Raw genomic sequence first — 15,306 nt, forward strand, 5'->3', positions numbered from 1 at the left:
TAGAAAGGCCCTTAAGACCTTTAATTACCAGCTCAAACTGGCTGCCACGAGATTAATTCCTACCAATGATGCAAACTCAGCCATAATAGGAAGTTTACAACTAAATGTAATTCTTTGTGTGGTTCATGGGGAGCAGTGCACATCAGTCAACAACTTGTGAACATTCCAAACTTAATACCATCAACAGCTTACATTTTATATAGAACCTTTGTCATTGAAAAATGCCCCTAGGATATTTGTTGGAGGGTTATCATAAGGGAGATATGAGATCAGATGATCAAAACTTTGGTCAAGAAAGTAGGTTTTAAGTAGTATCATAACAAAGGAAAGAGACAGAGGTTTAGGGAGCGAATTCTTGAACTTGGGATGCAGGTAGCTGAAGGCATGGCTGCCCTCGTTAGGGTAGTTACAATGGGAATGGCAAAGAGGCTAGAATTGGAGGAGTGCAGAGATCCCAGACAGTTGTACAGTTTGAGAAGATTAAAAAGCTGGGAAGGAGTGCAGCCATGGAGAGAGGGGAATTTTGAAATCAAGGCATTGTTTGACCAGAAGCCAATGTAGCTTTTAAAAAACGTCAGAGGTCATTGAGTTTCAGTTGGGCAAGGTTATTAGGATTGGGTGTGGCTGATCTGGGCCATCTGTTTCAGATATTAAACACAAGGGAGGCGATGGCCTAGTGGCATTATCACTAGACTATTAATGCAGAGACCCAGGTAATGTTCTGGGGGCCCAGTTTCAGTGATGGAACTTGAATTCAATAAAAAAAAATCTGGAATTAAGAGTTTAATGATGACCATGAATCCATTGTTGGAAAAACCCGACTGGTCCACTAACATGCTTGACAGCAGGAAATCTGCCATCCTTACTTGATCTGGCCCACGTGTAACTCCAAACCACAGCAATATCGTTGGTTCTTGATTTGTCCTCTGGGTAATTAGGAATGGGCAATAAATGCTATTGGGAGCTGTAGGATCTGCTGAGGATTGCTTCTTTTCCCAAAAACTATCCAGTGACCAGGAGGATGAACAGGACTATTGGACCCATGCAGGTGATGGATTTGTGGTGATGGAGGATGGGGGCAGGGTGTAGTATTTGAGAGGCAGCAAAAGAGGTTGTAGAGGATTTGCAATGTGACTGTAGAAACCTGACCAGGCAGCAGGTGTCCTTTGGACGTGGAAGCACATTGCAATGCTGGTGTTGCTGAACCAGAGCATAGAGGGAATCAACATGTAGACTTAGTTACTCCTGCACGTTAATGTGGTGATCATTGTCAACCTATCGGACAATTTTAGTCATAGACATCAACAGCACAGAAAAATACCCTATGAAGTCTGTGCTAGTTGCCTAACTATCCTAATGCAGTCAAAGCTCATTGAAGAGTTACAAATGCTTTACAGAAAATAATGCGGCTCTACAGCATGCATTTATTTTAGCCCTTTTAAAGTAGCACCTCCCTCAATGCTGTGAAGTTCTTACAGCTAATTCAGTAACTGGCAGGGAACACGTTGATAATGAAAATGAACAAACCTCTCGTGAGCGTTTTAGTAGGTTCAAAGAAATCTCAGCTTTGAATTTTGGTTTTCACTGTATTGGATTATTTCCTAATAGTTATGTAGTCATTCTGCACTCAGCAATTTTTTTTATATCTGTTCATGGGATGTAGTGGAGCCAGCATTTCTTGTCCATACCTAATTGCCTGGAGAAGGTGGTTCAGCTGATAACTTGTCCATATGCTGTAGGTAGGATTTTGACCCAGTGACAGTGAAGGAGCAGCAATTTATTTCCAATTCAGACAGGTGAGTGGCTCAGAGAATTCTCCATGTATCTGCTGCTCGCCTCCCTCCAGGGGGCGGCTTTAGATGATGCTGTAAGAGATGACTGCATCTGCATCAGACAGGATGGGCAATGACCTAGTGGTATTATCACGAGACTGTGTTAATCCAGAGACCTAGGAAATGTCCTGGGAACTCCATGGCAGATAGTGGAATTTGAATTCAATAAGTATCTGGAGTTAGGAGTGTAATGATGACCGTGAATCCGTTGCCGATTGTTGAAACAACCTATCTGGTTCATTAGGGAAGGAAACTGTCATCCTTATGTGGCCTGTCCTACACATGACTCCAGACCCACAGCAATGTGGTTGACTCTTAGCTGCCCTCTGGGGAATAACTGCTGCCTGGTCAGCGACGCCCTCACCCCATGAATGAATAAAGGGAGATTGGGGGTAGCGATGTCAGATAAAAATTAAAGCAATAGGTTGTACAGTGATGTTCTTTTCTCTGATATGATTGAGCAGAAGATTGTATGAAAGTATCGTGATTGTTTTAAAAACTTGAAAGGAGCATACACTGAGAGCCATAGGGCTGGAGATGTACTGTCCGTATGATGTGGTAGGCACATCTGGGAACTAAGACGACACAGAAGAGATTCATTTTGAAAATCTAAGACGAGGACACTTGGTGAAATTTGTTTAGGTCACAGAAGTTAAGAGTAGGTTCAATTGAATGATTCTGCTGAATATTTAAAAAAGAAAACGCTATTGTGTAAAGGGAGAGGACAGGATTTGTAGTTGTGAGCAGGTCTTTGGGGACAGTGATGGGCTGAATGGCTGATGTACCTGCTCTGTTGTAAGATTCTGTGATTGACAGGAGAGCAGCAGAGAAAATGTGACTCCTTCGTTATCAAACTTTAATTGAATGTGACCCCAAAAGCTTCAAGTCCTGTGGGTAAAACAGTACCTGGTGTTCTGAACTTTGTGTTAATTAGAAATGACATTCTGTAAAATTAAAGCAATCAGTGTCTGTTTCATTCCAGTTTTTCAGTGTATTCCTAATAAAAATAGCTTTTTGTGAAGTTGACTTGCTCACCGAGCTGGCTTGTTCTCATTCAGACATTTCGTCACCATGCTAACTAACATCAGTGTAGTTATTCTACTCTGCTTGGAATTTATACTGTCCGGTCCATGATGGTGTGTAGTGTCATTTCCAGTTTTTATCTGCATGGGTTTGTATATGGGGTCCAATTCTGTATGTTTGTTGATTTGCATTATGGGTGGAGAACCATGTCTCTAGAAGTTCCCGTGCGTGTCAATATTTGGCTCAGGCTGTTAGTTACATTGTCGCCGTTAAGCTGATGGCCTTCATAGTCCGAGTGTACCAATATTAGGGAAAGTTTGTTGTCATTTTGCTGCTAGCTGATGTTCGTGTACTCTGGTTAGTTTCCTTCCTGTCTGTCCGATGTAATGTCTGTGGCAGTCGTTGCAGGGTATTTTGTAAACCACGTTGGCTCTGCATGTTGTGGGAATGGGGTCTTTCATCCTGGTGAGTGTTTATCATAGTGTGGCTGTGGGCTTGTGGGCCACCAGGATTCGTTGTGGTCTTAGGAGTCTCGTCAGTTCTGTTATGTTCCTGATGTAGCGCAGTGTGGTCGGTGTGTTAGGGTGTGCTGTGTCCTCCTGTTGTAGGCACCTGCAGATGAAGTTGTGGAGGATATCAGTATGTAGACCATTGATCATTGAATGCCTACAGTGTGGAAACAGAGCATCCCACCCAGACCCATCCTGCATAACCCACCTAACCTACATATCCCTGAACACTACGGGCAATTTAGCATGGCCAATCCACCTAGCCTGCACATCTTTGGACTGTGTGGGAAAACTGGAGCACCTGAAGGAAAGCCCCATAGACACAGGGAGAATGTGCAGAGTTTGCAGACAGTCACCTGAGGCTGGAGTCAAACCTGGATCCCTGGTGCCATGAGAGAGAGCGGTGCTAACCACTGACCCACTGTGCCACCCCTGGCGCCTCATGGCGAGGATTTTGTATCGGTGCTCTTCCTCTTTCCTGCATAGTTCCGGCATGTTGCAGTGAGTTACGGCCTATTTAAATAGCGTCCTAACATGGCTTTGTTTGTGGACGTTGGGGTGGTTTTGTGGAGGTTGAGGATTTGGTCTGTGTGAATTGTCACAATGGCACGCCCATGGGGTCACCCATCTCTGGACTCACCACAGAGAAAGCCATGCTGAGACAAAAACACACCACCCTCCCTCTCGTTCGACCTAAACTGTGGATCTGGTCTGTGGACAACACATCTATCATTATTAAATGCACCAAACTAGAAGAGACCCACCAATCAACAGTGTAGTCACTGGGATTAAATTCACAAGTGAAGAAGAAAACAACAATCGGTTTCTGTTTCTGGACAGCAGAATTGAACATATGACCTAAGAGGAGTTCCAAACCTCAGTGTACAGGAAAGCAATCCACACTGATCAAATCCTGAATTTCCAGAGCAACCACCCCAACGTCTGCAAACAAAGCTATGTTAGGACGCGATTTAAATGGGCCACCACTCACTGTAACATGCCGGAACTGCACAGGAAAGCACAAGAGCACCGATACAAAATCTTCACTGTGAATGGATAACCTGCAACTTCATCCGCAGGTGCCTGCAACAGCCGGAGAACACAGCACACCTTAACACACTGCCCTACATCAGGAACACAATGGAACTGACAATGAGACTGCTAAAACCACGAGGAATCCCGGTTGCCCACTGTGATAAACACTCACCAGGATTAAAGATCCCATTCCCACATCGTTTACAAAATACTGTGCAGCGACTGCCACAAACATTACATCGGACAGACAGGAAGAAAACTAGCTAGCGGCAAAACAGGACGATGAACTCTCCTTAATATCATTACACTCAGACTATGAAGGCCATCAGTTTAACTGGGACAAGGTAACCATAGGAGCCCAAGCCAAACATAGACTCGCACGGGAATTCCTAGAGACATGGTTATCCACCCATAATGCAATTGACACATATAGAATTGGATCCCATATAAAACAGAACTGGAAATGCCAGTACTCGCCATAACAGACCAGACAATATAAATTCTGAGTGGAGTAGAATAACATCACTACATTGGAGGCTCCACTGATGTTACGTAGCATGGTGACGGAACATCTGAACGAGAACAAACCAGCTCGGCAAGCAAAGCAACAGCCTCACCCACAACCTGGGCTACAAAATTTTGCGGAAACCTTAAATAACTTTTTGTGGCACACGCTTAAATAAATTGGTTTGCAATAAATGTCAAACAGCCCACTTTTGGTAGTCCTTTCAAGCTTTGAATGTAGGAACTAGAGGAAGTCATTTCATCCTCTAGCCTGTTCTATAATGCAATGTAACCAGGACTGAACTCCATATCCACTCCTTGCCCCAGACCTCCCTTTGCCTGTGCCTAACCAATATCTATCAGTTTCATGTTGAGGTACATTAAATGTGGAATTTCTGTCGGCCAAGATGGGTACCAACTTCTAAACTGAGTGGGCATGGGTAATGTCAGTCTGTTTGCTTGTTGTGCAGTTGTTCTTGTTGACACTTGAGGTTCATACATCAATATCTGCTGTGGCTGTACCTGTGGAAGTGGTGCTGGTGGACTGTTATATAACACTGCATGCTTTTCAAAAACCTGTTTTATTTCTTGCTGTCTGTATGAAACTTTCTTGCGCTCTGATTAACTACTTGTAACTGATGATAGTGTGTGTGTGTGTGTGTGTGATAATTCTTAACAAGATGGGACTGGTTACAGCATGGAGGCTGATACTGCAATTACACTTCTATTTCCAAGTTCAGAATTCTCTTTCAAAAAATGTATAATAAGGTTGGAGAAATAATTGAGCAAGAGGTGTTAATTTTCTTTCATGTATTGAGTTGAAATAGTTAAAAGCAGGTGCTCTTTCTGCAACACCGTGACTTGAGTGTATGTGTTGTGCATTTTAGAATCACTGGGTGAAGTTTTGCTCCAGGTTATAGGTCTCTCATCTGACTGAGTACGGTGGACGCAGAAATAACAGAGACAGATATCTCCATAAGGACATAAAGTACTCAGTAACAATGCACTGTTTTTATGTGTTAAGCAAAATCAAATACACTTCTACATTTGCATTGGAAAACCTTAATGTAGCCCATTCGCCAACCTACCCGTGACTGGGCCAGCTGTTTGCCTTTGTTTAGTTGGCTGTTGAACAGCTGCACCACTCTGGGTGCAAACAATGGTCATGTCTACAGTGCAACCTGGAAGATAACAAGGTGCAGAGCTGGATGAACACAGCAAGTCGAGCAGGAAAGCTGATGTTTCAGGCAGAGACCCTCCTTTAGAAATGGGGGAGGGGAAGGGAGTTCTGAAATAAATAAGGAGGTGGAGGTGAGAAGAAGATGGATAGAGGAGAAGATGGGTGGAGAGAGACAGACCGGTCAAAAAGGCAGGGATGGAGCCAGTAAAGGTGAGTGTAGCTGGGGAGGCAGGGAGCTTGGACAAGTCAAGGGGGCGGGATGAGGTTGGTAGTTAGGAGGTGGGTTTGAGGCTTGGGGTGGGAGGAGGGGATGGGTGGGAGGAAGGGCAGGTTAGGGAGGCGGGGACTAGCTGGGCTGGTTTTGGGATGCAGTGGGGGAAGGGGAGATTTTGAAACTTGTGAAGTCCACATTTATACCATTGGGCTACAGGGTATGTGTATGAGTTGCTGCCCCTGCAACCTTCGGGTAGCATAGTTTGTGGCACTGCAGGAGGCCCAGGATGGACTTGTCGTCTGAGGAGTGGGAGGGGGATTTGAAATGATTCGTGATTGGGAGGTGCAGTTGTTTAGTGCGAACCGAGCGGAGGTGTTCTGCAAAGCAGTCCCCAAGCCTCTGCTTGGTTTCCCCAATGTAGAGGAGGCCACAACGGGTACAGCGGATGCAGTATACCACATTGGCAGATGTGCAGGTGAACATCTGGATGTGTAAAGTCGTCTTTTGGGCTTGGGATGGGAGTGAGGGGGGAGGTGGAGCACTTCCTGCAGTTGCAGGGGAAAGTGCTGGGTGTGGTGGGTCTGGAGGGGGGTTTTGAGTGGACAAGGGAGCCACGGAGAGTGGTCCCTCCAGAAAGCAGATAAGGGTGGGGAGTGAAGTAATGAAACACATTCCACTCTCTGTTCACTGGGTAATGCAGCCCAAATATCTTTGGCCATTTCTTACTGCCATATTTTATGTATTACATGAATAGCATAGATTCCTGATTATTTACATAACACATCCAAAGTGCTCGATAGCTGCCATCTCAATCTCCACTCTTCTTCCCCCACCCTCCCCCCAAACTTTTTTTGGGGACTTTGAATTGCAGCTTTGCAATCTGGATGAACGCAACCAGATCAGAAATGATAAAGGCTCCAACACACATCTTTGTGGGACCCACAAACTCGTTGCCTTCTGCCTGGTTATTTGTCACATTGCATGTTTAACCCCCGACTCCTTTCTTTGAAACTGTGTATTTGGAGGATGTGGGCTTTGTTGGCCGGGCCAGTGTTTATTGCCGGTCCCTAATTGCCCGAGAGAAGGTGATGGTGAGCCGCTGCTACAGCCTGGGGCGCCCACAGGACTGTTAACAAGGGATTTTGAAGACTTTGATGCAGGAACAGCAATATAATTCCTCATTAGGGTGGGGAGTGCCTTGGAAGGGAACTTGCAGTGGATGGTGTTCCTGTCTATCTGCTGCCCGTGGTCTTAGATGGAGGTGGCCATGAGTTTTGAAGGTGCTCTCCATGGATCTTTGCTGAGTTACTGCATTGCATCTTGTAGATGGTCGACTTTGCTAATGTCTGACCTTTAGTGCACACTAATCCTCAGTCTTTCACCAATTTCAGAACATATTTAATGGCTGTATGGAATGATATTGCAGATCATCTGACAGCAATGAGGAAAGTCCAGTGGACTAGATTCATAGCTCCTGCTCCCATGCTAGCTGTTTCTTTTCTTCAAAAAGTGAGTGTGTGTTACTTAAGAGATCAGCACTTTTTCTCTTGTAAAGGTGAAACATGCAGGTTTTGATGATCAGCATCAACCTTTCTAATTTATTGCAAAAGAGCCACCTGGTTGCAAGTTTGTTTCTGAGCCATCTCTCGGGGAATCTGTAGGGATTGGCACCTTTAAATGCCTCAATGAAGGTAGTGGTGTGGAAGGTGGGCTTTTCACTTTTCAAAAAGGGATAATTTTGTCCTGGGAGTTGGACACACATCCCTGCTTACTTTAGCAGAGTATAAATGCTGGACTGTCTGAACCCATAATCCTACTCCAACTGCCCTGCTGCTCAAAGATGTCATCTGACATTGCCTGAATCCAGTCACACAGCAACAACCTGCTGTCACACTGGTCTGCACAGCACCACCCAGACTCTTCGTAAATAACTTGGATTTTATCAGAAAATTTTTGTCAAAGATCCAAGTTGTTGATCTTGTGTGTACACATAGGCTTCCCGGGGCCTGAGGGGATTACTTTTATGTTTGCAGTGGGGAAAGGGAGCTGTGCGGCAGGGAGGTGAAGGGTTTGTGAAATTGTGTAAAGTGAAAGAAATTGGCACAGAAATAACAGTACAGCACAGTACAGGCCCTTCGGCCCACGATGTTGTCCCGAACGTTTACCCGAAACCTCTGTCTGAACTTTATTTCAGCATAATTTGCCAAAAGAAGTATTTGTTCTTAAAAACAGGAGCTATGGAATGGATCACATTGTGAGCACCAACCTCTTAGAGTGGGTTGGTAACAAAGCAGTGTTGTGCGATCTTCGGACATCACTGCTGGGGAAGATCTCCGTATCAAAGTGGTTTATTTTGAAAGGCTTGTACACGTTGATGATTTTCAATGACCTGAGTTTTTTACTTAATCACTAGGAGGACACGATCCCTCCATGGGCCAAGTCCAGCAACAAAATTTGGACCAAAAGCTTGCATGTTGCAGAACCCGAAGGCTGTAATGTGAGTATTTTGTTGATGTCGATCACATCTGAATGTTTAGAAGCTGTTCAGTTTATTTTTCTGCCATGACTGCACATCTTTCATATGCAATTAGTTTTATTTTAACTTGAATGCTTCAGGGAATGCTTGACATCTTTAAAATATTTTGTTTGTACTTGTAGTGAACTTTGGAAATAAATTTTCCTGGTGATAATTAACACAGAATGCTACACACAACTTTGAAAATCTATTTATTTTACCCCACAAAGTGAGGAATGTATTTGTTCCTGATGTGGTACTTGAATATAGCACAAAGAGCAGAATTTAGTATTACAACCTTGCCAAAATAGAATGAAGATATTACTGTTCTCATATAGTTTGGCAAAAAGCGATGTCCTGGTCAGTTCATGTATGTCAGCTCTGCTCGCTGACCGAATCCTTCAAAATCAACATGAAAATTATTGAAGTCTTTAATTCATGTAGTCTGATCTTCACCAAATGTTGACCTATTGATCTGGTAATGAGATGGATTGGTTAAAAATAGAGTCTTGTCGATGTGTGGGATTGCACGAGAAGCTTTGAGTTATTTGAGGATGAGAAACAGAGGGGACACTCTGTGAAGGGAAGCTGGTGGACACTCACAATGGTTTACTGACAGGCAGCAGACTGGTCTTAAAACCAACTTGTGTCTACACTGGCAGGTTCAGGCTTGCAGAAGGAAGAGCAAATAGGGGCTGCCATCATATCAATCTTGCGATTTTATGTGAATTGATGTTTCCAAAGCAGAAATCTGCTTTGGGTTTGCAGAGGCTGCACTCATCCGCCGTCTCTTCTATTCTGCGTGTGTCTCCCCACCCCCCAGCTCCCTGTGTCCCTACACCCTACCCCCGCCCCATCCTTACTTCGTCCCCACCGCCTATGTCCGTCCTGTTTCCCCCTGTACCCCGACACCCCTTCTTCCCCCCCCCCCCCACCCCCCCCAACCTTCCCACCTCTCCTCCCCCTCTTTCTCTCCCTCCTCCTACCTCTGTCTCCTTCCCGTTTTTTTTCTTTTCCTTTCTTTTGTCCTTGCCCCCTCTCTGGAATAGGAGAAATAGGAATACTTAATCGAATCCTCTGCTCTACCATTTACAGTAAGGAGTTGTATCAGCTTCTCAGAGGCGACTGCCGATGCTTTTGGCCGTCTCACTTTCTCAGCTGGAGCAATTAGTTTGGATGCTGAAGGACAAGGTCACCTATCATCTTCATTGAGTCCAGTCTTGGCCTCTAGTAAGTGTCAACATAGAAACAGAGGAAACAGGATCAGGAGGAGGCCATTCAGCCCTTCGAGCCTACACCACCATTCAACGTGATTGTGGCTGATCATCCAACTCAGTCCCCTGTTCCTGATCCCTGTAGTCCCTAAGAACTATACCTAACTCCATCTTGAAAACATTTTAATGTTTTGGCCACAACCACTTTCCGTGGCAGAGAATTCCACAGGCTCACCCCTCTCTGACATCTCTCCTCCTCTCAGAGATAACAAAGTGTGGAGCTGGATGAACACAGCAGGCCAAGCAGCATCTTAGGGGCACAAAAGCTGACATTTTGGGCCTAGACCCTTCATCAGAAAAGCTTTTCTGATGAAGGGTCTAGGCCCAAAACGTCAGCTTTTGTGCTCCTGAGATGCTGCTTGGCCTGCTGTGTTCATCCAGCTCCACATTTTGTTATCTCGGATTCTCCAGCATCTGCAGTTCCCATTCTCCTCCCTCCCCCCTCTCTCCCTCCCTCCCCGCCCCCCCCCCACACACACACCAAAGTTCTGGTCATCTGGAACATCCTTCCTGTGTTTACCTTGCCTAGTCCTGTTAGAACTTTGTATGTTTTCTATGTTTCCAGGAAGCAATCTGGTAAATCTTAGTCTCTACATTTAGGGGCAATGTAGACTCGATAGGCGAGGTGTGGGAAATTCTCCCTTTCTTAAGCAAAACATAGTTGGTGAGTACCTGTGTGAAAATCTCATTGCAATTCAATACGCAGACACACAGAGCCTGTTTTGATCCCTGTAATTGGGTTTAAGTTTGGAATACTGCCCACCTTACTGACCTCTTTTTAAGTTTGAAAGAGGGCAGCGTAAAAGAAGAGGCGCAGTGGTAGTATGGCGCACTGACCTCTACATCGCCGAGGCCAGACGCCAACTCTCCGACACCACCACCGAGCGCCTCCTTGATTGTGACCCCACCCCGGACTACCAAAACATCCTCTCCCAAACCACCTACAATTTCATCATAATAAAATGTGAGGCTGGATGAACACAGCAGGCCAAGCAGCATCTCAGGAGCACAAGATGCTGCTTGGCCTGCTGTGTTCATCCAGCCTCACATTTTATTATCTTGGAATCTCCAGCATCTGCAGTTCCCATTATCTCTGATACAATCTCATCACTTCAGGTGACCTCCAACCTCATCGTTCCCCAACCCTGCACCGCCTGCTTCTATCTCCTTCCCAGAATCCACAAACCTGACTCCCTGGTCAACCCACTGTCTTCTTCTCCTAACCCCCCCGACCCCCCCCCCCCCCCCCCAACTCCAGTCCCACCGAACTCCTCTCCACTTATCTCAACTCCATTTTCTCCCCCTTGCTCCAGGAACTCCCCACCTACACTGTGACATCACCCACTCTGCCCTCCACCTCCAAAACCTCCGATTCTCTGGTCCCCAACATCTCATCTTTTCAATGGACATCCAGTCCCTATTCACCGGCATTCCCCATACTGATGGCCTAAAAGCCCTCCTCCTTCCTGTCCCACAGGCCTGGCCTGACACCCTCATCCACTTAGCTGAATTCGTCCTCACCCTTAACAACTTCTCCATCAATTCCTCCCACTTCGTACAGACAAAGAGGGTGGCCATGGGTACCCCCATGGGCCCAAGCTATGCCTGCCTCTGTGTAAGTTCTGTGGAACAGTCCCTCTTCTGTACGTACACTGGCCCCAAATCCCTGTATCAACGCTGTCTCGTGCTCCCATGAGGAGTTCGAACAGTTCATCCACTTCACTAACACCTTCCACCCCAACCTCACGTTCACCTGGACCATCTCCAATACTTGTCTCTCCTTCCTGGACCTCGCTGTTTCCATCTCTAGCAACCACCTGGAAACCGATATCCATTTCAAGCCCACCGACTCCCACAGCTACCTAGATTACACCTCCTCCCACCCACCTTCCTGCAAAAAGGCCATCCTCTATTCCCAATTCCTTCGCCTCCGTCCTATCTGCTCCCGAGATGAAGCATTCCACTCCCGAACATCCCAGATGTCCTCCTTTTTCAAGGACCACAACTTCCCCTCCAGACTGGTCGAAAATGCTCTCGACCGCAACTCCTCATGTTTCCTGCAACTCATCCCTCACGCCCCCTCCCCACAATAATAACCAAAGCAGAATTCCCCTTGTCTGCACAGACTACCCACCCACCAAACTGCCAGATCCAATGCATCATTTTCTGACACTTCCACCGTCTGCAATCTGACCCCACCACCAAAAACATTTTATCCCCCCTCCCCACTCTTATCTGCTTTCCCAAGGGACCACTCTCTCCGTGACTCCCTTGTCCGCTCCACACTCCCCTCCAGCCCCACCACACCCAACAGTTTTCCCTGCAACTGCAGGAAATGCTCCACCTGCCCCTACACCTCCCCTCTCACCCCCATCCCAGGCCCCGAGAACACCTTCCACATCTGCTAACGTGGTATACTGTATCTGCTGTTCCTGTTGTGGCCTTCTGTACATTAGGGAATCCAAGTGGAGGCTTGGGGACCACTTTGTAGAACACCTACACGCGGTTCGAACTAAACAACGGCACCTCCCAGTCGCGAACCATTTCAACTCCCCCTCCCATTCCTCAGACGACATGTCCATCCTGGTCCTCCTGCAGTGCCACAACGATGCTACCCAAAGATTGCAGGAACAGCAACTCATATTCCGCTTGGGAACCCTGCAGCCCAATGGCATCAATGTGGACTTCACAAACTTAAAAATGTCCCCACCTCCCTAACCTGTCCTTCCTCCCACCTATCCCCTCCTCCCACCCCAAGTCCCACTCTCATCTCCTACCTACTATCCTCATCCCACCCCCTTGACCTGTCCGTCCTCCCTGGACTGACCAATCTCCTCCCCATATCCCCACCTACACTCATTTTACTGGCTCCGTCCCGCCTCTCTGACTGGTCTATCTTCTCTCCACCTACTTCTCCTTTATCCATCTTCTATCTGCCTCCCCCTTTCTCCTATTTATTTCAGAACCCCCTTCCCCTCCCCCACTTCTGAAGAACGGTCTAGGCCCAAAACATTAGCTTTCTTGCTCCTCTGCTGCTTGGCCTGCTGTGTTCATCCAGCTCCACACCTTGTTATCTCAGATTCTCCAGCATCTGCAGTTCCTACTATCTTTCAAGTAAAAGAAGTATTTTGGGGAAATATCCTGTTCATCAGCTCAGATTTTGCTGAGAAACCAGGTGTTCACTTGGCTCTCTGGAAAGTTTCAAGTCCCCTTTCTCTGTAGGTTGCCTGTTGGAGGAAGAATAAGAACATAACTCTGAGTAGGAGGAGGCCGTTCAGCTCTGCCCTTTAATGCTATCTTGTATGATCTTGCCTTGGCCTCCTCTCCACTTGCCTGCTCCCCAGACCCTTTAATTTATCACTGAGATAATAGTAATATTAACCACCTCAAATTTACTCGATGGCCCAGCGTCCATCGCACTCTGGAAGAGTGGATTCCACAGATTCGCTACCCTTTTGGGAGAAGTAATTTCTCCTCATCTGCTGCCTGTTATTCTAAACAATGATCTCTCATTCTAGATTGTCCCACAAGGGACAACATCCTTTCCACGTCTACTTTGTCAATCCTTTTTAAGCATCTTCTGCCCACCTACTTAGATCTCCCTTCGTTCTGCTCAACTCTGGAGAGTAGAGTCCTAAAGTGCTCAAGCTCTCTTTGTAAAATGAGCCCCTCATCTCTGGAATCAATGCAGTGAGCCACCTCTGAATGGCCTCCAATACAATTATATTCATCCTCAAGGGGCCCAACATTGTATGTTTATATAGTCTGTAATACAGGGTGATGCCAACACCAGCTTAGGTTACCGTGAAAGACTCTCCTCAACATCTCCCCACAACTGAGACATGGTGACTCTGTTAAACTACCCCAGGGCGCCTCTGTCTGTGTGTGGGAGCAACCCTATGGTAAGATAAGACGATGACAGCTTTACCTTTGTTCTTTTCAGGGAGGCTTGGTGAATTGCTGTATCGCATCTTGTATTTGGTTTGCCAATGTATTAATGCTGACTAACCCGTTATGTATTTCACATGGCCTTTCCTGTTCAGTGGTAAATTTTTTAGTGTTACCTGTAAGTGGATTGATCACTAGATTTCAGAATTGGTTATGGAATAATGCAAATTGATTCATTCTCGTGTTTACCATAAATCGCACTGCTCCCATTGAATTGAGATCCATTCATATTGTGAAAGTTTCATTATTTTGATGTGTCTTGTTTGGTCTCATTGCCTGTGGTGTTGTGAAGCTTGAATAATGTAGGAGAGGTGTCAGATGGTGATCATTTATTGGCTTGTTCTATAAAGCATTTTGTGCACTCAATTATCAGGAACGTTTTTCTTGAAACGTGATCTTTATATTAAAAGATTTAAAAACCTTTCCCACTTCAGGTGTACTCTGCTTGGTTTTCTCTTGCTCTATAATTATTCTCACACATTGCCCTTTAAGTATTTTAGTTTGTTTCTTTTAACCTGAAGTCTTTTGGAAGCCAGAAGAACAGGTTGATGCAGTTTGTTTTGTTAAGGGGATAATCCTTTGATTCACTGTCCTATTGTGCAAGAGACATTCTTTCTTTATCCATTCACAGGTTGTGAGCATTGCTGGCTAGGCAGCATTTATTGCCTGCCCCTAATTGCCCAGACAGTAGGTAAAAGTCTGAGGTAACAAGGTGCAGAGCTGGATGAACACAGCAGGCTGAGCAGGAAAGCTGATGTTTCGGGCTTAGACCCTTCTTCAGAAATGGGGGACAGGAAGGGTGTAATGAAATAAGTAGGGAGAGAGGGGGGAGACGGAACAGAAGATGGAGAGAGGAGCAGATAGGTGGAGAGGAGACAGACCGGTCAAAGAGGGGAGGGGATGGATCCTCCTCACAGCTGTGATTTACCGTCTGACCCAGAACAGTTTTATAACTGCTGTGTGGCTCTGAGGGTTTTGAGTTCGGTGATTTCCCAGGTGAACCTTCCCAAACGCACCACTGGAGTAGGAGGGTGTGAAACCCCAGTGCTTCACCCTGGGTGTTGAAATAACAATGATTAGCTGGCAGTGATTTAATGGAATAATTTGGGAAATAAAACTTAATCCAAATAGTTTCAGTCTTTTAGCCCTGATGAGGAAGTCTGAAATGAGTACTTAGTGCTTACTTGTATGTTTTATAGGCTTTTATTATGTCTTAATTAAACACCAGGAAATACATTTCAAAAACTACCGAGTAGTCAGCTTCCGTGCTCC

At 45.8% G+C, this 15,306-nt stretch overlaps 1 protein-coding gene across 3 annotated transcripts in view; it reads left to right on the forward strand.

Moving 5' to 3' along the window:
• LOC125466615 (NAD kinase-like) overlaps window positions 1–15,306 on the forward strand; it is an 86,981-nt gene that overhangs the window by 20,638 nt on the left and 51,037 nt on the right. For all 3 annotated transcript variants that reach the window (XM_048561366.2, XM_048561367.2, XM_048561368.2), the window contains exon 3: window positions 8,711–8,794. In XM_048561366.2, the coding sequence (XP_048417323.1) occupies window positions 8,711–8,794 (84 nt within the window). The remainder of the gene's footprint in view (window positions 1–8,710; window positions 8,795–15,306) is intronic.

The sequence above is a fragment of the Stegostoma tigrinum genome, chromosome 28 (assembly GCF_030684315.1).
Source record: "Stegostoma tigrinum isolate sSteTig4 chromosome 28, sSteTig4.hap1, whole genome shotgun sequence".
Lineage (NCBI taxonomy): Eukaryota > Metazoa > Chordata > Chondrichthyes > Orectolobiformes > Stegostomatidae > Stegostoma > Stegostoma tigrinum.